The sequence below is a fragment of the Delphinus delphis genome, chromosome X (genome assembly GCF_949987515.2).
Source record: "Delphinus delphis chromosome X, mDelDel1.2, whole genome shotgun sequence".
Taxonomy (NCBI): domain Eukaryota; kingdom Metazoa; phylum Chordata; class Mammalia; order Artiodactyla; family Delphinidae; genus Delphinus; species Delphinus delphis.
The window spans coordinates 665,793-691,316 of NC_082704.1; the positions used below are offsets into that span (position 1 = coordinate 665,793).

At 36.3% G+C, this 25,524-nt stretch overlaps 1 protein-coding gene across 1 annotated transcript; it reads left to right on the plus strand.

Moving 5' to 3' along the window:
• Positions 1-24,514, plus strand: CLIC2 (chloride intracellular channel 2). The gene is made up of 6 exons (XM_060001620.1): positions 1-314; positions 6,588-6,697; positions 6,823-6,948; positions 22,280-22,386; positions 23,010-23,191; positions 23,949-24,514. The coding sequence occupies exons 1-6, from the start codon at positions 258-260 to the stop codon at positions 24,108-24,110; spliced, it is 744 nt and encodes a 247-aa protein (XP_059857603.1). The 5' UTR covers positions 1-257; the 3' UTR covers positions 24,111-24,514.
• Positions 24,515-25,524: the final 1,010 nt, after the last annotated feature.

Sequence of the window (25,524 nt, forward strand, 5' to 3'; positions counted from 1 at the left end):
CCATCGGCTCCTCCTTGATTCAAATGTTAGGTCAAGAGGAAGAAAGAGAACAAATTCAAGAGTTACTCTCAAGCATCTAGAATTTTCTGCACCTCTTGAAGAGAGACTAGCCCAGCTCTGACTATTACAAGCTGGACTTTCCTCTTAAAGCACAACCTTCATTTAAGCCTTTGGATAAAACTGGAAGAAAAGAATCTGTGAGTACTGTGGACTGCACAGAAGGCAGGGGGCTGAAAACTGGCAATAAAAACAGAAAGATGGCAGACCGGAGGCCCAGCAGTCAAACAGACCCTGAAATTGAGCTTTTTGTGAAGGTAAGTTTTCTAGCTGTAATGAGAGCATACAGAATGTATTATTCCTTGACACTGGACCTCAGCTTTTTTTTTTAAGTCAACATTTCAGCTAGAGATAGGAAATAATTTTGTAATTTTATACCTACTCTGAGTCCTAGAAGAATACCTGGGTGTTTGGCTGCTCTTATATAACAATAGAAAAACACCCCATCTGAAAAAAGCAAGAAGATATGGTAGAAAGACAACTAGACTGGCTGGTAGTTAGAACAAGTTAATTGTATTATTAGTGACTTCCTATGTAACCTTGGACAAATCCCTCCCTCCCTCTTTGTTTTTCCATCTGTACAATAAAGGAGCCTGACAAAATGATCCTTAAGGGCTTTCCAGTTCTCATAATCTGTGTTTTATGAGATATGTTTTGGAAGGCCTGAATGTGGGGAGGAGAGGGCCAAGAATGGCCTGAGAGCCTCATTGCCACACATGGTCCAAATAGAGCTTTCAAAAATTCTCCCACAATGGATGAACATCACAGCAGGGTCAAACGGACACTAGAGGAGAAAAAAGCCAGGAGTCTGTGTGCCTGTTATATGAGTAGGAGTTTTTTTGCCTTGGCTTTTTTTTTTTTAATGTCTTAACATTTCAGAAAAGCCCTTTGGAAAACCCCTAAAGCAGGAGAAAGGAACATGTGTTTCTAAATTAGCTCATCAAGAAAAAGAAAAATTTTGCACGGGTTATTCCAAGTAGAAATTACATAGTTTCCTAAATCCTTGCTTATATTAACTATTTTTCTCTATATTTTCATTGACTATTGGAAGTATTGAGGATGGTAATAATAAAAACAAACTCTTATATCATGCTTAACCCTTTTGTAACACTTTATGTATATTATCTCATTTAGTCCTAACAACTTAGAAGATAGGTTAATAGTAGTAAAGTAGTATCATCAGTAGCAGTGGTGGTAATAGTACTCAAAACTTTAGTAATATTGTCCTCATGATTTCTAGGTAAGTAAGCTAAGGAAATAAGGTTTAAGTAACTTGCCTCTAAAACTACATCGCCTCTTGATGGCCTACAAAGGCATAAAATAAGGTGTGCTTACCAAATTTTAGGTTAAACATCTGTTGGCCAAAGTAATACTTTTACAATAATTTTAAAATATTTGACAACTGGTCACATATATACATCAAGGACATAATTAACCAGCCTTTACAAAATTATAGGAGACTCTTGAATTCCTGCATAGCAAAACAATCCAAGTAAGTGTTTGCTTGACTGTGGGGCATAAGAGCTACTTCTCCTATCTCTGGATTCTAGCAAAACATGTCACTGCTCAGACGCAACATAAGTAAGCCTTAACTTCCTAACTGACTTCTTATAACTACCAATTCCAAACCAGAGGTAATAAGTCTCTTCATAGGGTAACTAGTTTCTTTTGTCTAAACTTGTTTATTCAATCCAATCAAACTCCTCTAACCAGTTGTTGGCATTGATCTGTGTGTTTATCTTCATAGACTTCCCGTAATTTGGATGGTAATCGAGACAGGGGAAGTTAGGAAATCACACGTTGGATGAGCAAATGTTAAATTAAATAATAACTTTCAGGTTAAAAACCTAATCATTTATTGAGTACTTATGGCAGGGGCTGTGCTAAGTGGTTTATTATTAACTCTATTTTATGGTTACAGAAACTAAAGCAAAAAGTAGCTAAGTAGCTTTGCATAAGGTCACATAGCTAGTAAATGGCAGGGTCAAGATTCCAGTCCCTTAAAATAGCTGTGCATAATTTTAATTCATTGTTTTCAACTTGGCACACTTTTTAGTAACATTTCCCAGAATTTCATTAGATGAAATCCTCTAGATGTTAGCTTATCTAATGACATTGATACAAGCCACAGATTTTCTGGAAGAACCTTTAGTATCATCTGATCTGGGTTTTTGTTTTGCTTTGCTTTGAGATGGATTCCAAAGATCTCTAGAAGTTTCATAGAAGAGGGGGAATAGGGGCTGAGAGGGGTGAAAATGTTAATGAGAAAATTTAAAAAGCACTACTGTTTACCAGTTGTATCTCCCTTGTAATGTGGTATCTTTCTAAAGATTAAATGAGTCTGTAATTTCCCCAGCTATGTCTGGGGACCCTACCACAATTTCCCAATGCCACTGATGGGATCCCTACAAGAAAGTAAGTCCTTTCCTGACACAATTAAGAATTTATATCACACCCCCCATGTGTTCCATGGAGTGAGTGAAAACATTGCCTTTCAACTCTGAATGATTTCGGCAAGATTTATATCCAGGAACTAAGAACAAAGGATTTTCTAAAAGAACACATTTTGTTTTCTCTAAATGCAGAGTTTATCTTATTGGTTTGTTGTTCATTGATAGATGGAGTTTTTGTGTTCTCTACCAGTCTAAAATTAAGTTTTCATAGATTTGTACATAACATTATAGACTCTAACATTTGGGCCAAAATCCTGAATGTAATATTTTTGTCTTTATTGATAAATGTAAAATAGAAAAAGAGATGATACTCTTCTCTGAATGTTCAGACTATTTTCAAATTATCTTAGAACTATCATAAAGACTATTATAAAGACTGATTAATAAAAAATCCAATAAAACTATTAGATGGGATAAAGCAGTGTTTAAGGGTGTGGATTTTGGAGTAGACAGTCCTGGATTAGCTTCTCTGAACTTCAATTTCCTCATCTGTAAAACAAGAGTAATGACAGAACCTACCTCACAGGATCATCTTCATTATAAGCATTAAATAAAATAAATTTTTAAGACACAGTAGTTGTTAACATAGCAAACATTCAATAAATGTCAGATGTTCCAGCCATTACTATTTTTCATGTTTAGAAACATAGATCACAAACGCAAAGAGAAAAAGTTGTTTTGGTGAATGACCACATCGTGGTAGTTTTCACATCCATTTCTCCAGGAGGTGGGTCAAAAAGATCTTGCTGTGATTTTTGTCATTTTTGTGATTTTTTGAGTGTTCTGCCTATGTTTTCCTCTCAGAGTTTGATAGTGTCTGGCCTTACATTTAGGTCTTTAATCCATTTTGAGTTTATTTTTGTGTATGGTGTTAGGGAGTGTTCTAATTTCATTCTTTTACGTGTAGCTGTCCAGTTTTCCCAGCACCACTTATGGAAGAGCCTGTCTTTTTTCCATTGTATATTCATACATTTTGTGTAGTTGCACTTTAAATCAGCATTATTATAAACAGAAAAAATTCAGTTTTCCTGTAAAATTGTGCTACATTTCCCCCACACCTCACTGTTTTGCCTTTCCTTTTGCCAAAGGCAACCCACCCTTCCTGCTGTATCTATTATCAGACTTCATTCTTCTTCCTGCCTAATCAAGTTTCCATTCACTAACCCCAGTTATGATTGGATCTTTAGCCTGACTTCTGTTACAAAAGAAATTCAGCTGCCAAGGTGGTTGCCTCTTCCCATACCTCTTCACTCCCTGACGCCACAAAAGAGCAACAATAAACATTATTTCCTCTGTTGTACTCACTGCCAGGAAAAGGAAAATTTACCAAAAAATAAGAATTATGTCCAAGATCAAGGTGTCAGTATGGTCAGTTTCTGGTGAGAACTCTCTTCCTGGTTTATTATAGATAGGTGCCTTCTTGCTATGACCTTATATGCATAGTTGTTGGGGGAGATGAAGAAAGAGAGAAAGAAAAAGAGAGAGAGAGAGCTCTGGTTTCTTCTTATAAGGGCATTAATCCCATCGTAAGGGTTCTACCCTCATGACCTCATCTAAACCAATCACTTCCCAAACACCTCACCTCCAACTACCATCACGTTGGGGGACAGGGATTCAACATTTTAATTTGGGGGGAACACAATTCACAAATCCAAAGTAGATAGCAGTGCACTTCACAGGATTAGGAACTCTAAAGAGTAGGTAAGTGTGTGGAGTAAAGAAAAGGGAAAGAATTCACTTTGGGACATGTTGAGATTGAGGTGTCTATAACTTGGATCTCCCCTCAGGAGACAACATCAGCTATAGCCTTCTCAAGGAGAGGCTCCCCTTTCTTCCTCATTTCTATTACCACTGAGGGTGGCGATGAGGTAGATGTCTTTAGATGTCCTTGCTCCTCATTCTTGTTTCCAGACCATTCTATCTCTCCCATCCAGAGAAATATCTCGGTTGTCTCATAAAATCAGACTAAACCAACCACTACCCCTCCTTGTTATAGTAGTCTTCCCAATCCCAGGTCACTTTCCCTTACTTCTTAAGGATTTTATTTCCTGGATCATTGTCACACTCTTCAACACTATGCCTATCATAATTCTTGGTGATTTTAATATCTACACAAATGACCCTTCCAACACTCTGTCCTCTCACATCCTTGGCTTTCTGTCCTCCAGTGACCTTGTTCTTCATAATCTCTCAGGCACTCCCTTCCATGGTTATACCCTTACCTTTGTCATTGCAACGTCTGCAATCGCTGCATAATATCATTTATTTGAGGGGTTTTTTGTTCTTCTTTTTGAAATTTTCCATTTTAATACACTTTATTGAGGTATAATTTACATAAAGTAAGATGTGCTCATTTTTCACTGAAGTGTCTCTGAGTTACAATGTGGTGTTAATTTCTGCTGTACAGCAAAGTGATTCAATTACATATATATATACACACATCCTTTTTCATATTCTTTTCCATTATGGTTTATCACAGGATATTGAATATAGTTTCCTGTGCTATACAGTAGGACCTTGTTGTTTATCCATTCTATATATAATAGTTTTCATCTACTAATCCCAAACTCCCAATCCATGCCTCTCCCATCCCCTGCCCCTCTTGGCAACCACAGTCTGCTCTCAATGTCTATGAGTCTGTTTCTATTTCATAGATAAGTTCATTTGTGTCATATTTTAGATTCCACATATAAGCCACATCTATATTTGTCTTTCTCTGTGTGGTTTATTTCCCTCAGTATGATAATCTCTAGGTACATCCATGTTGCTGCAAATGGCATTATTTCATTTTTTATGGCTGAGTAGTGTTCCATCATATATATATATATGGTATATATTATATATATACCATTCCATTATATATGTATATTCTATATACCATTCCATTATATATATAATGGATATATATATATATATATATATATATATATATCATATCTTCTTAATCCATTCATCTGTCAATGGACACTTAAGTTGCTTCCATGTCTTGGCTATTCTAAATAGTGCTGCTATGAGCATACAGGTGCATTTTCAAATTATAGTTTTGTCTGGATACATGCCCAGGAGTAGGATTGCTGTATCATATGGTAACTCTGTTTAAATTTTTTAAGGAACCTCCGTACTGTTCTCCATAGTGACTGCACCAATTTACGTTCCCACCAGCAGTGTAGGAGGGTTCCCTTTTCTCCACACCCTCTCCAGCATTTATTATTTGTAGACTTTTAATGATGGCCATTCTGACCAGTATGAGGTGGTACCTCATTGTAGTTTTGATTTGCCTTTCTCTAATAATTTGCTATGTTGAGCAAAAGATGAATTTTTAAATGAGTGGTGTTAAGACAACTATTAACTATTTGTAAAATAATAAAATAAAAATAATAAATCTGGAGTCCCAATACATTCCTTATGCCAAAATAAATTCTAAATAGATGAAACAAATGCAAAAATGAAACCGTAAAGTTACTAGAAGAAAACATGAGGGAACATCTTTATAGTAAAACAAAATAAGAAAGTAATTTTTTTCTTTGCAATCTTGATGTACATAACAGCTGTGTAAGCAGATCAGGAAAACCAGATTTCATAAAGGAAAACAATATAAGATTTTATGTAAAATTTTAATTTTACATAAGGCATTGTTTAAAAATTACATGTAACTTTATCAAAAAGAGTTAGTGTCTTTAGTATACAAGTAATTTTTCCAAAGTAATAAGGAAAAGGTCATCACCTTAATAGATAAATATAAAATTGTCATGAACAAACAAGTCACAGAATAAGGAAATCAAAGTTCCAATGAAAATACTGAATATACCTTTCAAGAAGGAAATTTGGCAGGATCTATGAAAATGGAAAATGAACATAGTCTTTAGTCAGCATTCTGTTGTTATGTACTCATCACTCTGGTAATTTTACATACAATGAAATTATTTGCTTCATTATCTCTCTCTGCCCACAGATGGTAGAATTCATGAGATTAAGGACTACCAACTTTGTCTCTAGCAACTAGCTTATTTCCCAGCAGGCACTCAATACATACTTATTGAGCAAATGAATGAATGAAGCCTTTCTTTATCTTAATAGGCTGGAAGTGATGGGGAGAGTATTGGAAACTGTCCCTTTTGCCAACGCCTTTTTATGATCCTCTGGCTTAAAGGAGTTAAATTCAATGTGACTACCGTTGACATGACCAGGTAAGACAAATCAGGACATGTTTCATTCTGGGGATTAAAATCAGTAGACACCAATACAATGTTGGTGTTTGCATAATGTGTACTTTATCTAGAGGCCTAACTCTGCTTATTTTCAATAATCATAGAAAGCCTGAAGAGCTGAAGGACTTAGCCCCAGGCACAAATCCTCCCTTCCTGATATATAACAAGGAGTTGAAAACAGACTTCATTAAAATTGAGGAGTTCCTAGAGCACACACTGGCTCCTCCAAGGTACAACATTTTTACAGGATATTATTGTTCTTGAGATAATCTATTGTATTGGCTTATTTATTGCAGATTGAGGATTCTTCTAAACATCTAACTCTTTTTCAATTTCAGACTTCTCTTTTGCTATCTTTCTAGAAAAGTTTGCAAAGATCCCCCGATCACTCCATGTATGATTAGAAAACTTTACTACATAATTATTTATTTAACATATGTAAAGCTATTAAAACTTTATGTGATGCAAGTAGTATATTAGGAATGGGCAAAGGATAGACTTGGAAATTTAGGGAGGACAAGTAAATTTAGGCCACATTTAATTTTATCCATGTTATCTGATCCATAATGAAGTTTGGGGACATTTATACTGACAGAAGTCAGACTTATTTTATTGTAGATCTACAATTTTGAAATAGCCTTTAATTCAGTCTGATCTCTTAGCTCTACAGGTTGAGAAATATTATGTCTATCACACATAAACTTCCCCCCTTCAACTTCAAATACACAAAGACAGTCAATATAATATTTCAAATTATTTTTAAAATGCATAGCTTGCTTAAAATAAGAAAGTAAATTCTCTGTAGTCTAGAAATAGAGAAGAAACCTATGGTGGGTTGGGAGCGAGGGCATGGGGTAATAGCACTGTATAGTCCATGAGGACTGGTCAGGACTAGTCCATTATACCACTGATGGCATGAAGATAGAACATACCCAACACAAGAAAACCAAGAAACAGGTCTCTCACAGTTAGCCAGAGGCCATAACTCCACTGTCTACACTTGAATGACAGCTGTATGTCTCTGCCCACCCAGGATAGTATCTGGAAACAATAAGCCTACTGTATTCATTTTTTATTTCTGTGCAACAAACTCAGTGTCTTAAAACGTCACTCACTTATTATCCCACAGTTTTCACTGGTCAGAAGTCTGGCTGTAAACTTAAAACTGCTCTAAAAAATAATGTCTTAATCATTACACATACATATGATAAATAACAGGTTCTATCGGTCCAAAATTCTTCCTACCTAAGAAATTAGGGATACTATTTTAGATTCTTTTCTGTGTACCTATACTATGTCTCTTTCATCCATTATTGGTGGCTTCTTATATTTTAAGCACCGGCTCCAAGTGTTGAGTCTTATTTTGTTCTTTTCTCCTCATCCATCCTCCTCTACTACTGCCTCCCCTCAAACCATCTCTCCAACCTTTTCTTGCTCCCAAAGGTTAACTAGTGAAAAAATCTATTGTGTTATCTTTCCATACCCGTTTTTATGTTCATATAAGCACAATAACAAATTCCCTTTCCTTCCAGTTTTTTACCACTACAAACAGTGCTATAAATAACATCCTTGCTCATATGTCCTTATGTACTGGTGTATTTATTCCCGTGGAATAGATTTCCAGGAGTAAAATTCAAATGGTACATATCTTTTAAAATTTTTACTGCTTTATCCATCAGTGTATAAGTATACACTTTTCCCACATATCTGTAGTACTATGCGTTATCACTCTTTTAAAATTCATGGCAACCTGACGGGTGTAGTGATATCTCACTGATACTTTAGTTTGCATTTCCCTGAATAATAGGTGAATTAGAACATCTTTACACATGTTGGTTGAGCATTTGGTTTTGTTCTGTGAATTACCTTGTCAAATTCTTCTGATTTTCTCTTAGCTTATGTATCATTTAGGGATTGCATTCAACTCTAACTAGAGGCCCAAAAAGTAGTGGTTTAGATAAATATGGGTTTTATTTTTCTTACATAATAAGACACCAAGAATGAGGCATTGTAGGGGTAGAATGACAGCTCCATAATTTCACTGGCGACCCAGGCTCTATCTAATATTTCTTTTCTGCCATTCTTCAGGTGAGTTTTCCAGTCTTAAGTTTAATTCACGGTGACAATATGTCTGCTGGAATTCCAGGCAACAGATCTAACTCCCGCACAGGAAGAAGGAGAAGGGCAAAGGGCAAAAGATGCAAGTCAGCTTTAAGGAGCTTTCACAGAAGCCACATTCAACAATTTCCATTAACATCTCATTATTCAGAAGTAATTCACATAGTCATACCTAAATACAAAGGGAAGCTAGGAAACATAGTTTTCATCCATGCTTATTGCCATCCCTAATAAAATAAGATTCAGTTAATGAGAGACAGAGAGAGAGGGAGAGAGAGAGAGGGAGAAAGTGGTACATAACTGTGTTATCTTCCATATTCTGCCCCTCTGACCATCCAAATAAATGTGTGTATCCTTATTCCCATACATGGAACACACTTACTCCCAAGAGAGATAACTCCCAAGTCCCCTACAGTTACTGCATCCAGTTCAAAGTCCAGGATCTTTGAGTGATGCGCAACATCTCTCTTAGATATTAATGGTCGAACAGTCAAATAAATTAAAAGACAAGTTCTTTCCACCTTCTGCTTGACACATGCAATAGTCAGTGGTGGAGCAGGAATTGGATAACTGGAATAAAATTTTCCATTTTTAAAAGGAAATATAGGATAACACATCCCTGGTTCATAATAGTTACCATTGTTGGAGAAAACAGCTGGAAGATACATTCCAAGTTTTGGTGTTACAAACAATGCTAAAATGAACTTTCTTTTGACAAGGTCCTCCAGAGTGGTTATTTAGTCTGCCACATTGCTGAATACCAGAGCCCTTCCATATAATCTTTGTTTCATCTAAAATTTTAAAACCTGTTAGATACCCACATCAATGAAAATGGTGGAGTAGGGAACTCCAAAATGTCATCCCTCCATAATAACAATTAATAGCCCAGCAAAAGCTGTCAGAATCAACTTTGCCAGAACTCTGGAATCTAACCAAAAGTTTACAAGCAGCCTGGGGTTTCTTAATGAAGAATAAAGAAGCAAAATTTCAGTAAGAGAGCCCTGTGGCATTTTAGGTTACCCTGTTACCATCCTCAACTACTCAGTTCTTTAGAAGCCTTAAAGAGAGCAGTCCACATTGCAGAAACAGGTTGCTCGTACCACAGGACAGGATATGGACCTTATTCTCAAATAACTGTGGTTGTGTGGTTTGACCTGGTGGCACCTCGAGGGATTGACTCAAGGGTTTGCCTTTTTTTTCACCTACTTTGGAGCTTCCTCAGGGCTGAGGCAGCTTCCCTGTTGGCACTCATGGAAGGCGTTTAGAAGCAAATGTATTAGCCACTGCCACATGGGACAAAGAATAAAACTTGGAGAAAGCAATAGACAAACTGAAAAGTCTGCAAATAAAAGAGGCTGAGATGGGACTTCCCTGGTGGTGCAGTGGTTAAGAATCTGCCTGCCAATGTAGGGGCCACAGGTTCAAGCCCTGGTCCAGGAAGATCCCACATGCCATGGAGCAACTAAGCCCATGTGCCACAACTACTGAGCCCACGTGCCAAAACTACTGAGCTCGCGAGCCACAACTACTGAAGTCCACGCACCTAGAGCCCATGCTCCGCAACAAGAGAAGCCACTACAATGAGAACCCCATGCACCGCAGTGAAGAGTAGCCCCCGCTCGCTGCAACTAGAGAAAGCCTGCGTGCAGAAATGAAGACCCAACACAGCCAAAAATAAATAAATAAATTTATTTTTTAAAAAATAAAGAGGCTGAGACACTTGGGAGATAGTGGAATAAGGGCTTTAAATTAATGTATTCTAGGGAATCTAGAAGTCCAAGCACATGCCCAAGTCTCGACCTATGCGCAGAAAAAACAACCTGAGAAGACTTTAAGCTTTCACTTCTGGCTAAATTCAGGCACCACACAAGTAGAAAGTGAAGGCTAAGGCAGAATTATAAACTGCATACCTAAGCATTGAAGGAGTACCCAAACACAGAGCCAGCTCACAAACACCAGGAGAGCTTTTTATCCCTTGGTTTGTTGTTTGTGTGTTTGTATCTTTGTTTGTTTTGCTTCCAGGAGTTTAAGGAAATTTCTGTCAAATCAATAACTGACCAAAGATAATGAGAAAAAGATTTCAGTGGCCACACACAAGAAAGAATAGACTTTACAAAAATACTTCAGAAAATTCACTAAACAAATAAACAACAACACCCAAAATAAGCAACAACAAACCCTATTTGTTGGAAGGGAAGGGAAGAATCTGTTTTCCAGAGTTTCCACATTATAATATTAAAGTGTCCTATTTTCAAAATATATATATAAGGTATGTCAAAAAAAAAACAAGGGGCTTCCCTGGGGGCACAGTGGTTGAGAATCTGCCTGCTAATTCAGGGGACACGGGTTCGAGCCCTGGTCTGGGAGGATCCTACATGCCGCGGATCAACTAGGCCCATGAGCCACAACTACAGAGCCTGTGCATCTGGAGCCTGTGCTCTGCAACAAGAGAGGCCGCGATAGTGAGAGGCCCACACACCACGATGAAGAGTGGCCCCCGCTTGCCACAACTAGAGACAGCCCTCGCACAGAAACGAAGACCCAACACAGCAAAAATAAATTAATTAATTGATAAACTCCTACCCCCAACATCTTCTTAAAAAAAAAAAACAAGAATGTGTGGCCCATTCACAGAAAAAAAGAAATTAATAGAAATTGTCCCTGAGGAAACCCAGACCCTGATTTAATAGACAAAGACTTTAAATCAATTGTCTTAAATATGTTCTTAAATATGTTTAGATAGCTAAAGAAAACCATGGACAAAGAATTAAAGGAAATCAAGAAAACAATGTCTCAATAAAGAGAGAATATCAATAAAAAATATAAATAATAAAAAGGAATCAAATAGACATTCTGGAGTTGAAAAGTACAATAACTAAAATGAACAATTCACTAGAGGGTTCAACATCAGATTTGAACAGACAGAAGAAAGAATCTGCAAAACTGAGCATAAGTTAATTGAGAGTATCCAGTCTAAGGAAAAGGAAGAAAATTAACAGAGCTTAACAGACCTGTTGGATACCATAAAATGTACAAAGATACACATGATAGGGAAGAGATGGCAGAGAGAAAGAGGCAGAAAGAATATCTCAGGAAACAATGGCTGAAGACTTCCCAAGTTTAATGAAAGACACAAACCTATTAATCCAAGAAGGTCAACAAACTCCAAGTGGAATAAACTCAAAGAGATCAACACCAAGATACATTATTATAAAATTATCTAAAGCCAAAGCCAAAGACATAATCTTGAAAGCATCAAGAAATAAATGACCCATGATGTAGAGGGGATTCTCAATAAGATTAACAGATAAGTTTCATCAGAAATCATGGAGGCCAGAAGGCAGAGAGATGATATATTTAAAGTGCTGAGAGAGAAAATATCAACCAAGAATTCAATATCTGGCAAAAATATCCTTCAAAAACGAAAGAGAACTTAAGACATTCCACATGAACGAAAACTGAGGGATTTTGTTGCTAGTAGGCCTGCTCTGCAAGAAATGCTATCAGAAGTCCTTCAGGCAGAAATGAGAGGCCATTAGAAAGTAATTCAAAGTCATATAAGAAATAAAAGAGCACCAGTAAAGGAAAAATAACACACATGATCATCTCAGTTGACACAGAAAAAGCATTTGACAAAATCCAATACCATGTTATGATAATACTCAACAAACTAGGACTAAAAGGGAGCATCCTTAACCTGATAAAGGGAATCTATGAAAAACCCATGGATAACATCATACTTAAAAGTGAAGGATTGAAAACTTTCTCCCTAAGGTCAGAAACAAGACAAATATGCCATTTTTGCCACTTCTATTCAACATTGTACTGAAAGTTCTAGCCAGAGCAATTATGCAAGAAAAAGAAATAAAAGTCATCCAAATTGGAAAGGGAAAAGTAAAATGATATTGGCAGATATGATCTTTTATGTAGAAAATCCTTTAAAGTCCACTGAAATACTATTAGAACTAATAAAAATTCAGCACAGTTGCAAGATACAGATCAAAATACAATAAATAATTTTATTTCTATATACTGTCAATGAATCATCCAAAAAGTAAATTAGGAAAACAATTCCATTTTCAGTAGCATCAAAAATAATAAACTACTTAGAAATAAATTTAACCAAGGAAGAGAAAGACTTGTACATGAAGACTACAAACAATTGCTAAAATAACATCCTAGCTTCTCATGGTTTTCCAGCAATCATTACCTTATATATACATAACTCCAACCTTCCATCTTCACATAGCATTCTCCCTGTGTCTCTGTCTCTTCATAAAGTGTTCTTTTTTAAGGACACCAGTCATATTGGATTAATGGGCCCACCTTACTCCACATGGCCTCATCTTAACTATTACAGCTGTAACAATCCTATTTCAAAATAAGGTTACATTATGAAGTATTGGAGTTTATGACTTCAACATACCTTTTTGGGGGGACACAATTCAACCTATACAAATATCCCATGTTCATGGATTAGAAGACCTAATATATTAATGTAGAAATATTCCCCCAAATGATCTATTAATTCAATGCAATACCAACCAAAATTCCAATGGTGTTTTTACAGAAATGAAAAAGCCAATCCTCAAATCCACATGGAATTGCAAGAGATCACAAATAGCTAAAATAGTCTTTGATAAAGACAAAAAATTGGAGGACTCATGCTTCCTGATTTCAAAACTTACTACACAGCTACAGTAATCAAAACAATCAGTACTTGCATAATAATATACCATTGGAATAGAATTGAAAGTCCAAAAATAAACCCATACATCGGTGGTCAATTGATTTTCAAGAGTGCCAAAACCATTCCAGGGTGAAAGAATAGTCTCTCCAACAAGTGGTGCTGGGACAGCTAGATATTCACATTGGCATGCCAAAGAATAAAGTTATACCCTTACCTCACATCATATACCAAAATCAACTTAAAATATATCAGACCTAATGTGTGGATTAAAACTATAAAACATTTAGAAGAAAATATAGAGGTAACTCTTCAAGACCTTGTATTCGGCAATGGATTCTTAGATATAACACCAAAAGCACATACAGCAAAAGAAGAAAATAGAAAATAGAAAAGTTAGATGATCTGGAAGATAGAATAATGGAAATAACCCAATCAGAGCAGTAGAAAGAAATTTTTTTTAATGAGGAACGTTTAAGAGACCTCTGAGACAACATCAAGTGTACTAATATTCACATTATAGGGATCCCCAAAGGAGAAAAGAGAGAAAGGGATAGAAAGGTATTTGATGAAATCATGGCTGAAAATTTCCTAAAGCTGATGAAGGAAAAAGATTTCCAGGTACAGGAAGCACAGAGACTCCCAAACAAGATAAACCCAAAGAGACCCACACCAACACATATCATAGTTAAAATGGCAAAATTTAAAGATAAAGAGAGAATTCTAAAGGCAGCAAGAGAAAAAGAATATTTTTTTCCCACTTAGAGAAGACGCTTTAACACTTCTTTTAGGGTTGGTTTAGTATTGATGAGCTTTTTTAGTTTTTTCTTGTCTGAGAAGTTCTTTACCTCTCCTTCAATTCTGAATGATAACTTTGCTGGGTAGAGTATCCTAGGTTGTAGGTTTTCCCTTTCAGAACTTTAAATATATCATGTCACTCCCTTCTGGCCTGCAAAGTTTCTGCAGAAAAATAAGCTGATAGCCTTATGGCAGTTCCCTTGTATGTGACTAGTATCCAACATATATAAAAGAACGCTTACAACTCACTAACAGAAAGCAAACAACCTAATTTTAAAATGGAAAGAGGATTTGAGTAGACAATTCTCCAGAGAATATATACAAGTGCCTAATAAGTACTTGCAAAGATACTTAATGTCATTAGTCATTATAGAAATGAAAATCAAAACCACAATGCCCATTTTTTCACACACACACTGTATTTTATTTTCACAAGAGATAAATAAACTGACACCAAGCATTGTAAATGGATGACCACAGCAATGATTGCAATTACCAAACACAAAACACACTCATACTATGTCATAATATTGACATTCAGTCCAGTAATCCTCCACTGTAACAGCTCCTTTACTTTGCAGTGAAAATTGATTTGTATATCTTTTGCCTCTGAGTCCTTGTGGGATTTTTTTTTATTCATACAGAAAGTCACAAAAATTATAATCATCCTCATCAGTTCACTCAGTCCCATGTAATTAATTGTTTTTTTCATCTTGATCTTTTGTTAGCACTTCTATGAACTCATCAGTTTTCCATTAGAGTTCTGAAAATGCTTATTCATTCAGTTCAGCAGTATAGTCAGTTACCAGAAATCTGTACTTGTCAGAGTCTTTTCCATGAATGCCTTGAAGATGAAACCCTTTTATAGGAACATTTCTGCATTTACAGAGAGTACACCCAGAACTGTCTGCAAATGACAAAAGACTTAAAAATGACCACAGTTAAAGATTTGATGATGGACTTCCCTGGTGGCGCAGTGGTTGAGAGTCTGCCTCCTGATGCAGGGGACACGGGTTCGTGCACCGGTCTGGAAAGATCCCACATGCCGCGGAGCGGCTGGGCCCGTGAGCCATGGCCGCTGAGCCTGCACATCCAGAGCCTGTGCTCCGCAACGGGAGAGGCCACAACAGTGAGAGGCCCGCGTACCGCAAAAAAAAAAAAAAAAAAGATTTGATGAAAGTTCACAATAATTCAATTGACAAGGACATTTAATTATTTCTGAGATATACATTTTAAAGTCATAACTAGAATTATGACTTATAACATTATACCAGAACATATAAGATTTTTAGAAATTTCATGAAATGTCTAAAATATTTATATTAACATATTTCCATACAAATAACCCAAAGGAAGTTTAGTATTAGTTGTTTTGTTTGTTTGTTCGTTATTTTTTGTACTGCAGGTTCTTATCAGCCATCAATTTTATACACATCAGTGTATACATGTCAATCCCAATCGCCCAATTCAGCACACCACCATCCCCACCCCACCGCGGTTTTCCCCCCTTGGTGTCCATATGTTTGTTCTCTACATCTGTGTCTCAACTTCTGCCCTGCAAACTGGTTCATCTGTACCATTTTTCTAGGTTCCACATACATGCATTACTATACGATATTTCTTTTTCTCTTTCTGACTTACTTCACTCTGTATGACAGTCTCTAGATCCATCCACGTCTCAACAGATGACTCAGTTTTGTTCCTTTTTATGGCTAATATTCCATTGTATATATGTACCACAACTTCTTTATCCATTCATCTGTTGATGGGCATTTAGGTTGCTTCCATGACCTGGCTATTGTAAGTAGTGCTGCAATGAACATTGGGGTGCATGTATCTTTTGGAATTATGGTTTTCTCTGGGTAGATGCCCAGTAGTTGGATTGCTGGATCATATGGTAAATCTATTTTTAGTTTTTTAAGGAACCTCCATACTGTTCTCCATAGTGGCTGTATCAATTTACATCCCAACCAACAAGTGCAAGAGGGTTCCCTTTTGTCCACACCCTCTCCAGCATTTGTTGTTTGTATATTTTCTGATGATGCCCATTCTAACTGGTGTGAGGCGATACCTCATTGTAGTTTTGATTTGCATTTCTCTAATAATTAGTGATGTTGAGCAGCTTTTCATGTGCTTCTTGGCCATCTGTATGTCTTCTTTGGAGAAATGTCTATTTAGGTCTTCTGCCCATTTTTGGATTGGGTTGTTTGTTTCTTTAATATTGAGCTGCATGAGCTGTTTATATATTTTGGAGATTAATCCTTTGTCCATTGATCCATTTGCAAATATTTTCTCCCATTCTGAGGGTTGTCTTTTCATCTTGTTTATGGTTTCATTTGCTGTGCAAAAGCTTTGAAGTTTCCTTAGGTCCCATTTGTTTATTTTTGTTTTTATTTCCATTACTCTAGGAGGTGGATCCAAAAAGATCTTGCTGTGATTTATGTCGAAGAGTGTTCTTCCTATGTTTTCCTCTAAGAGTTTTATAGTGTCTGGTCTTACATTTAGGTCTCTAATCCATTTTGAGTTTATTGTTGTGTATGCTGTCAGGGAGTGTTCTAATTTCATTCTTTTACATATAGCTGTCCAGTTTCCCAGCACCACTTATTGAAGAGGCTGTCTTTTCTCCATTGTGTATCTTTGCATCCTTTGTCATAGATTAGTTGACCATAGGTGCGTGGGTTTACCTCTGGGCTTTCTATCTTGTTCCATTGATCTATGTTTCTGTTTTTATGCCAGTACCATATTGCCTTGATTACTGTAGCTTTGTAGTATAGTCTGAAGTCAGGGAGTCTGATTACTCCAGCTCCGTTTTTTTCCCTTAAGACTGCTTTGGCTATTCGGAGTCTTTTGTGTCTCCATACAAATTTTAAGATGATTTGTTCTAGTTCTGTAAGAAAATGCCATTGGTAATTTGATAGGGATTGCATTGAATCTGTAGATTGCTTTGGGTAGTATAGTCATTTTCACAATGTTGATTCTTCCAATCCAAGAACATGGTATATCTCTGCATCTATTTGTATCATCTTTAATTTCTTTCATCAGTGTCTTATAATTTTCTGCATACAGGTCTTTTGTCTCCTTAGGTAGGTTTATTCCTAGGTATTTTATTCTTTTTGTTGCAATGGTAAATGGGAGTGTTTTCTTGATTTCACTTTCAGATTTTTCAACATTAGTGAATAGGAATGCCAGAGATTTCTGTGCATTAATTTTGTATCCTGCTACTTTACCAAATTTGTTGATTAGCTCTAGTAGTTTTCTGGTAGCATCTTTAGGATTCTCTATGTATAGTATCTTGTCATCTGCAAACAGTGACAGCTTTACTTCTTCTTTTCTGATTTGGATTCCTTTTATTTCTTTTTCTTCTCTGATTGCTGTGGCTAAGACTTCCAAAACTATGTTGAATAAGAGTGGTGAGAGTGGGCAACCTTGTCTTGTTCCTGATCTTAGTGGAAATGGTTTCAGTTTTTCACCATTGAGGATGATGTTAGCTGTAAGTTTGTCATATATGGCCTTTATCATGTTGAGATAATTTCCTTCTATGTCTACTTTCTGGAGGGTTTTTTATCATAAATGGGTATTGAATTTTGTCAAAAGCTTTCTCTGCATCTATTGAGATGATCATATGGTTTGTCTTCTTCAATTTGTTAATATGGTGTATCACATTGATTGATTTGTGTGTATTGAAGAATCCTTGCATTCCTGGGATAAACCCCACTTGATCATGGTGTATGATCCTTTTAATGTGCTGTTGGATTCTGTTTGCTAGTATTTTATTGAGGATTTTTGCATCTATGTTCATCAGTGACATTGGCCTGTAGTTTTCTTTCTTTGTGACCACTTATTGAAGACACTGTCTTTTCTCTATTGTATATTTTTGTCTCCTTTTTTGTAGATTATTTGACCATATGTGTGTGGGTTTATTTCTTGGTTCTCTATTCTATTCCACTGATTTATGTCTGTTTTTGTTCCAGTACCACACTGTTTTGATTACTGTAGCTTTGTAGTATAGTCTGATGTCAGAGACTGTGATACCTCCAGCTTTGTTCTTTTCTTTCTCAAGATTGTTTTGGTATTTGGGGGTCTTTTGTGGTTCCATGTAAATTTTAGGATTATTTGTTCTTAGTTCTGTGGAAAATGTCAGGGTATTTTGATAGGGATTGCATTAAAACTGTAGATTGCTTGGGTAGTGTGGACATTTTAACAATAGTAATTCTTCCAATCCAAGAACACAAGATGTTTTTCCATTTCTTTGTATCATTTTCAAATTCCCTCATCAATGTTTATAGTTTTTAGAGTATAGGTGTTTCACCTCCTTGGTTAATTTTTTCTGAGGTATTTTATTCTTTTTGACATACTTGTAAGTTGGATTGTTTCCTTAATTTCTCTTTCTAATAGTTCTTTATTAGAGTATAGAAAAGCAACAGATTTCTGTATATTAATCATGTATCCTGCAACTTTAGCGTATTCATGTCTTAGTTCTAATACATATTCAAACAGAAACACGTGCACAAATGTTCATAGCAACAGTATTTACACTAGATAAAAGCTGAAAACAACACAAATGTCCATCAACTGATTACCAGATAAACAAAATGTGGTATATCCATACAATGAAATATTATTCATCCATAAAAAGGAATGAAGTGCTGATACATACTAGAATAAGGATGAGCCTTGAAGCATTATACTAAGTGAAAGAAGCCAAACACAAAAGGCCATGCATTTTATGATTCCATTTACATGAAATGTCCAGTATAAACAAGTCCATAGAGACAGAAAGATTAGTGATTCTAGGAGTGAATGGGGAGTAACTGCTTAATGGGAACACAGCTTCCTTTTTGAGTGATGAAAATGTTCTGGAACTAGATAGGGGTGATGGGTGCACAACACTGTGAATGTACTAAAAATCTCAATGAATTGTACACTTTAAAATGGTTTAAATGGTGAGTTGCATATTATGTGAATTTTACCTCAATTTACAAAATACTATTGGGTTTTAATTGAAATCACATTTAATTTGTATTACTATTTATACAAATTTCATTTTTATGATGTGACTTCTTCCCATCAGAGGACATGATTTGAGTATTTGTTTGGGTATCATCTTATGTTCTTTTTTAAAAATCGAGGTATAGGGCTTCCCTGGTGGCACAGTGGTTGAGAGTCCACCTGCCGATGCAGGGGACACGGGTTCGCGCCCCGGTCCAGGAAGATCCCACGTGCCACGGAGTGGCTGGGCCCGTGAGCCATGGCTGCTGAGCCTGCGCGTCCGGAGCCTGTGCTCCGTGAAGGGAGAGGCCACATCAGTGAGAGGCCCGCGTACCAAAAAAAAAAAAAAAAAATTGAGGTATAACTGTCATATAACATTGTGTAAGTTTAAGGTATACAACAAATTGATTCGATACATTTATATAGTGCAAAATGATCACCACCATAGCATCAGCTAACACCTCTATTCCATCACATAATTATCATTTATTTTTAGTCATGATAATGGTTAAGATCTAGTCTATTAGCAACTTTGAAGTTTATAATATAGTATTGTTGACTATAATCACTATGCAGCGGATTCGACTTCTTGGATTTATTTACTAGTTGAAAGTTTTTACTCTTAAATGACATCTCCCCAATTCCTCCAGCCCCCAGCATTCTACTCTCTATATTTATGAGTTTGGCTTTTTTAGAGTGTACATATAAGTGATTCATACAGTATTTGTCTTTCTCTGTCCGACTTCACTTACTATAGTGCTCTCAAGATCCATTCATGTTGGCATAAATGGCAGGATTTCCTTCTTTCTCATGGCTAATATTCCACTTGTGTGTGTGTGTGTGTGTGTGTGTGTGTGTGTGTGTGTAAAACCACATCTTCTTTATCTATTCATCCACTGATGGACACTTAGGTTATGAACCTAAATGTCTGTTTTATGTTCTTTGATGAGATTTTGTAGTGTTTTTTTTTATATTGATTCTATACCTTTTGCATTAAATTATTTCTAAATATTTTATACTTTTGTCACTATTGTAAGTGGAATATGCTACTAATATCCATTTTGTTCTGGTTATTGCTAACATAGAAAAGCTATTTCTTTAATGTTTGATTTGTATTTAGCCATCTTACCAAAATAGCTCATTAATTCTAGTAATTGTTTTTCTATACTTTCTTGGTTTTTCTAAGTATACAATTATATTGTTACTTCTCTTACAATAATTATACTGATTGCTTTATGTTGTTGTCTTCCTCCACTTGCTAAATCCTCAAAAAAATGTCAACTATAATAGTAATTGTAGGCATTTCTGTCTTGTTCCTAAACTTAATGTAAAAACTGTAGAGTCACCATTTAGAATGATGTTTTTTTCTTGTCTTACTGATCAGTACATTCAGCACAATGTTGAAGTGCAGTAGTGATCATGATTATCTTCATCATTTACTGATTTTAAAGGAAATAGTGCTAACATTTCACCATTTAAAATGATGCTTGCTGAAAATTTTTGATGGATACTTTTGACCAAGTTAAAGAAATTAATAAATTCATTTAACAAATATTTACTGAATACTTAATAAGTGTCAGGTACTATTCTAGGCACTTGGGACACATCAGTGAATAAAATGGGCAAAAGCTCTCTGCCCTAGCTGAGCTTACATTTTAGTTAAGGAAGACAGCAAATAAGCAAGATAAAAAGCAAAATATAAACTATTTTAGATGATGATAAATACTAAGAAAAAGTAAAGCAAGGGAGGGAAGTAGTGAGTGTTAGGGCCAGGGGAGAGGTTGCAATGTCCGATAAGGTGGCCAGAGAAAGTCCTCACTTAGGAGGATATATCAGATTAAAATACCTGAAAGAAGAGGGGGAGAGGGCCATGTGCATAAATGAGGCAAAGCACTTTATTTAGGGGCAGACCAAGTGAAAAGGACCTGGGGTGGGAGCTTGTCAGGCCTATTGAAGAAGAGCAAGGCGGTCAGTGTGAAGTGAAGTAAGGAAGAGAGCAAGAAGAGATGAGAGCAGAAGGTAAGCTTGGGTCAGATCACACTGGCCCTTGTAGACCACTGTGAAGACTTGGGCTCTGAGTGAATGATATGGAGACATTGCAAGGTAATGAGTAGGAAAGAGAAATGATATGACTTAAGTTTTAACATGACTGCTCTGGCAGCAGGTGGAGAATATCCTGGGAGTGTGAGGGATAAGCATGGGAGAGGGGGGATAATCAAAAAGTGTTGCAGTAATATAGGCTTTGGACCAGGCAGGGAGCAGTGGAGGTGGTGAGTAGTGGACAGATTCTGGATACATTTTGAAAGGTAGTCTGGCTGGAGTTGCTAATGGATCAAATGTGGGCATGGAGAGAAAGAGGGATCAAAGAAGATGGCTAAGTGTTTGGCTCAACCATTTCTAGTTGCTAGTGTGGGGTTTTATGAATAGGAATTGATTTTCACTGAACACTTTTGGGGCATCTATTCATGACCATACGGTTTTCCTTATTTAATTTGTTAATGTGGTAAATTACATTATTACATTAATTTATTATGCTAAATTAACTTTGTATTACTAAGAGGAGGACATCTTGGCTACTTTCCCCCCATCCTCTCCATCCTCTTTATTCTTTTATGTATTTTGTTATTTGAAGCCATGTTTTTTCCTACTACTTATCTTTGAAAACGTATTACCACCATATCTTCTGCCAAACAGGCTTTTAGGAGCAAGTATGGGGACCCAACAGCCATTTGAAACATTGTTTCTATAGATAAATGAGCTTTGAATTCCAAACAGGTGGTTTCCCTGTGAACTTTAGAAGCCAAAGTATTCTCAGAGTGGGAAAAAAACATATTTCCAGTGAAAGGTTTCTCAGCACCTTCAGTTTCCAGCACAATTTTCCAAAACTTCTCTCAGTAGAGTGCAACAAAGACACCAGGTCTACGTCTTGTTATGGGTGAATGTTATGTGCAGTGATGTTTCTTTTTAAGGTATCCTCACCTGAGTCCCAAGAACAAGGAGTCTTTTGATGTGGGCTGTAACCTCTTTGCCAAGTTTTCTGCATACATTAAGAACGCACAAAAGGAGGCAAATAAGAGTAAGATACCTTTCTTTAAGTCTTTTCGTTTTTCTCACTCACATGCTCACTCTCATATTCTGACTCAACTAAAATAGGACTTTCCTGAATATATAGTATATATTGGGGAATACTCTTCATCTCACTCTCTGTTCTCTCTTCTGAAATTCCTTGCATGAAGTTTTATTGGATTTAGAATCTAATATTCAATATAGGAATCACCAACTTAGCTCTATTAGAACATTGACATGCCAGGGGTGAACTAACTGCTGAACTGTATTTCTTAACCCCCCCCCAACTTTCCCAGTCTTGTGTACCTTTAAGGTTTCTTAAACCATAGCACCTACCATTTCTCACAAACACTCTCGAACAGGTTTACTATTCTCTGAATCATGAGAGCTATTAGTCTCTGATTCCACTTTCTGACTCTTCTTGAGTGATAATATATATTACCTTTCTTTTTCTTTGACTCTCCTCCCAATTTACCTCCTCAAGAAGAGTCCAAAAATATGTCTACTCACCATTTGATTAAACATCTGATTCTGTCTTATCAGTGGTAGCTGAGCATTCTAGTTAATGTGTGAGAAGCATGTTGGGAGACTGCACGTTTATATATAAGCAACCCTTTGACTTCATTGCCTCAGATTTCGAAAAATCTCTGCTCAAAGAATTTAAGCGTCTGGATGACTACTTGAACACCCCACTTCTAGATGAAATTGATCCAGACAGTGCTGAGGAACTCACAGTTTCCAGAAGATTGTTCTTGGATGGGGATCAGCTGACACTGGCTGACTGCAGTTTGTTACCCAAACTGAACATTATTAAAGTAAGTCTTCCTAGGGCAGGCTGAATGATTGAGAGGAGTTTGGGAGTTGCCAACAGGAAGCACAGTGACCATTCAGTGTGAGTTTTTATATGAGGGCTTTGTCATCATCATTATGCATAGGGTATGTCTCCTTTTTCTCCTCAGAGGAAAAACCCATAATGATCTTCTCTGGGAAGCATAAAAACTTCTTGTTTCTTTCTTCCTAAATCAGAAGGTGTTTTCCACTGTCTTGTCTATAAAACAAGGGTAATAGTACCCATTTCACAGAACTGTTGAGAAAATTAAATTAAGGCATATGGAATATTAGAAAAGTGTCTGGATCATAACAAGTGATAATAAAGTGAGCTATTAATATTATTATTAACTAATTGTTCATTTAACAAGTTTTTATTGAACAGACCTTATTTTATCTCAGGTCCTATGCCAGACACAAAGAATACATAAAGAAGTAAGACACTGTCGAACCCTAAACAGTGAAAAGATCTGTGCTCTTTTTCTGTGCTTCCTTCTTCTAAACATTCATAATTAAATACACCATAAATATAATAAAAATGATTACAAGCATGGAGTTCTGTCTACATTTGTAGACAAAACATTAAAATAGTCAATCCAAGATTCTTTAAGTTTATTTTGTAGTACTTTTTGTGTAGGTAACACGTCCTCAATGATCCTAATTTTTGACATATGTTTTTACACACTAGGCATTTTACTGATGCCCCTACCAATTGCTTTTTCCTCTTTTTTTCCAAAACCTTAGGTTGCTGCAAAGAAATACCGTGATTTCGACATTCCAGGAGAATTCTCAGGAGTCTGGCGCTATCTCCACAATGCCTATGCCCGTGAAGAATTTACCCACACGTGTCCTGAAGACAAAGAAATTGAAAATACCTATGCAAGTGTGGCTAAGCAAAAGAGTTAGGACAGCTCTTTCAGTAGAAAAACCTCTCTTTTCACTTGTTATCATATTAGAAAATCTTTTGGAAATAAGAATATGGAAAATATGGTTTCCTCTATCCAGCTTTCTTATGAAAAAGAATGCTATATTTTCTGTATCTAGCTAACCCAAACTATCTGCTCACTGTGTATTCTAAAGGTCTTCATATTTTCATTTTGCCTTTTAATTCCCATGGCACAACCACTGCGATCTTACATGATATGGAAAGTATCAGTATCTTTCGCTGGAATGCATCATGTGTGCAAGCTCAGCAGATGGCTGAAGTTACAAGTGACACACAGTCACAGTCTCAAACTGTTCCTCAGAAATATTTACATCTAAACCATTAAAACAATTTTACCAAGAAATTTGACTGACCAAAAGTTCTTGTTGCTGTCCATTAAAGGGTAAAGTAAACCATTCTTAAAGGATAATCACAAATCTTTCTACAGAATTTAAAATGTTCCATTACTATATGTACTCAAATATACATGTTAAAATACAATCAAATCACTCAAATCTGAAAACAAAAACTGAACTTTACTTTTGCTCCTTCAAAAGAGAAACAAAGTTCAGCCTCAAAAAAGAGAGATAGGTGTTTTTAGAGGTCTTGGTGGGATTTACATAAAATTTATTTATTTATTTTTTGGCCATGCTGTGGGGCATGTGGGTTTTAGTTCCCCAACCAGGGATGCAACCCATGCCCCCTGCAGTGGAAGCTCAGAGTCTTAACCACTGGACCACCAGGGAAGTCCCTAGATAAAATTTAAATAAAGCAGTGTTTTCATAGGTTCAAAGAAAAGTAAGGCAATGAGTAAAGAGTTAACAGGCCTGGAACAGGCTCACGAAAAAATGCTCATCATCGCTAATTATTAGAGAAATGCAAATCGAAACTACAATGAGGTACCAGCTCACACTGGTCAGAATGGCCATCATTAAAAAGTCTACAAATAATAAATGCTGGAGAGGGTGTGGAGGAAAGGGAACTCTCCTACACTGTTGGTGGGAATATAAGGTGGTACAGCTACTATGGAAAACAGTATGGAGGTTCCTCAAAAAAACTAAAAACAGAGTTGCCATATGATCCAGCAATCCCACTCCTGGGCATGTACCCAGACAGAACTTTAATTTGAAAAGATACATGCGCCCCTATTTTCATAGCAACACTATTCACAATAGCCAAGACATGGAAACAACCTAAATGTCCATCAACAGATGAATGGATAAAGAAGATGTGGTGTGTGTGTGTATATAGATATAGATATAGATAGATATAGTGGAATATTACTCAGCCATAAAAAAGAATGAACTAATGTCACTTGCAGCAATGTGGATGGACCTAGAGATTGTCATACTAAGCAAAGTAAGTCAGAAAGAGAAAGACAAATATCATATGATA

Excerpts from the sequence above, each read along its gene's own strand:
- CLIC2 (XM_060001620.1), top strand. The coding sequence starts at position 258 with ATGGCAGACCGGAGGCCCAGCAGTCAAACAGACCCTGAAATTGAGCTT. Across the intron at positions 6,949-22,279 it reads CACACACTGGCTCCTCCAAG|GTATCCTCACCTGAGTCCCA; the intron begins GTACAACATTTT and ends TTTCTTTTTAAG. Across the intron at positions 23,192-23,948 it reads CCAAACTGAACATTATTAAA|GTTGCTGCAAAGAAATACCG; the intron begins GTAAGTCTTCCT and ends CCAAAACCTTAG.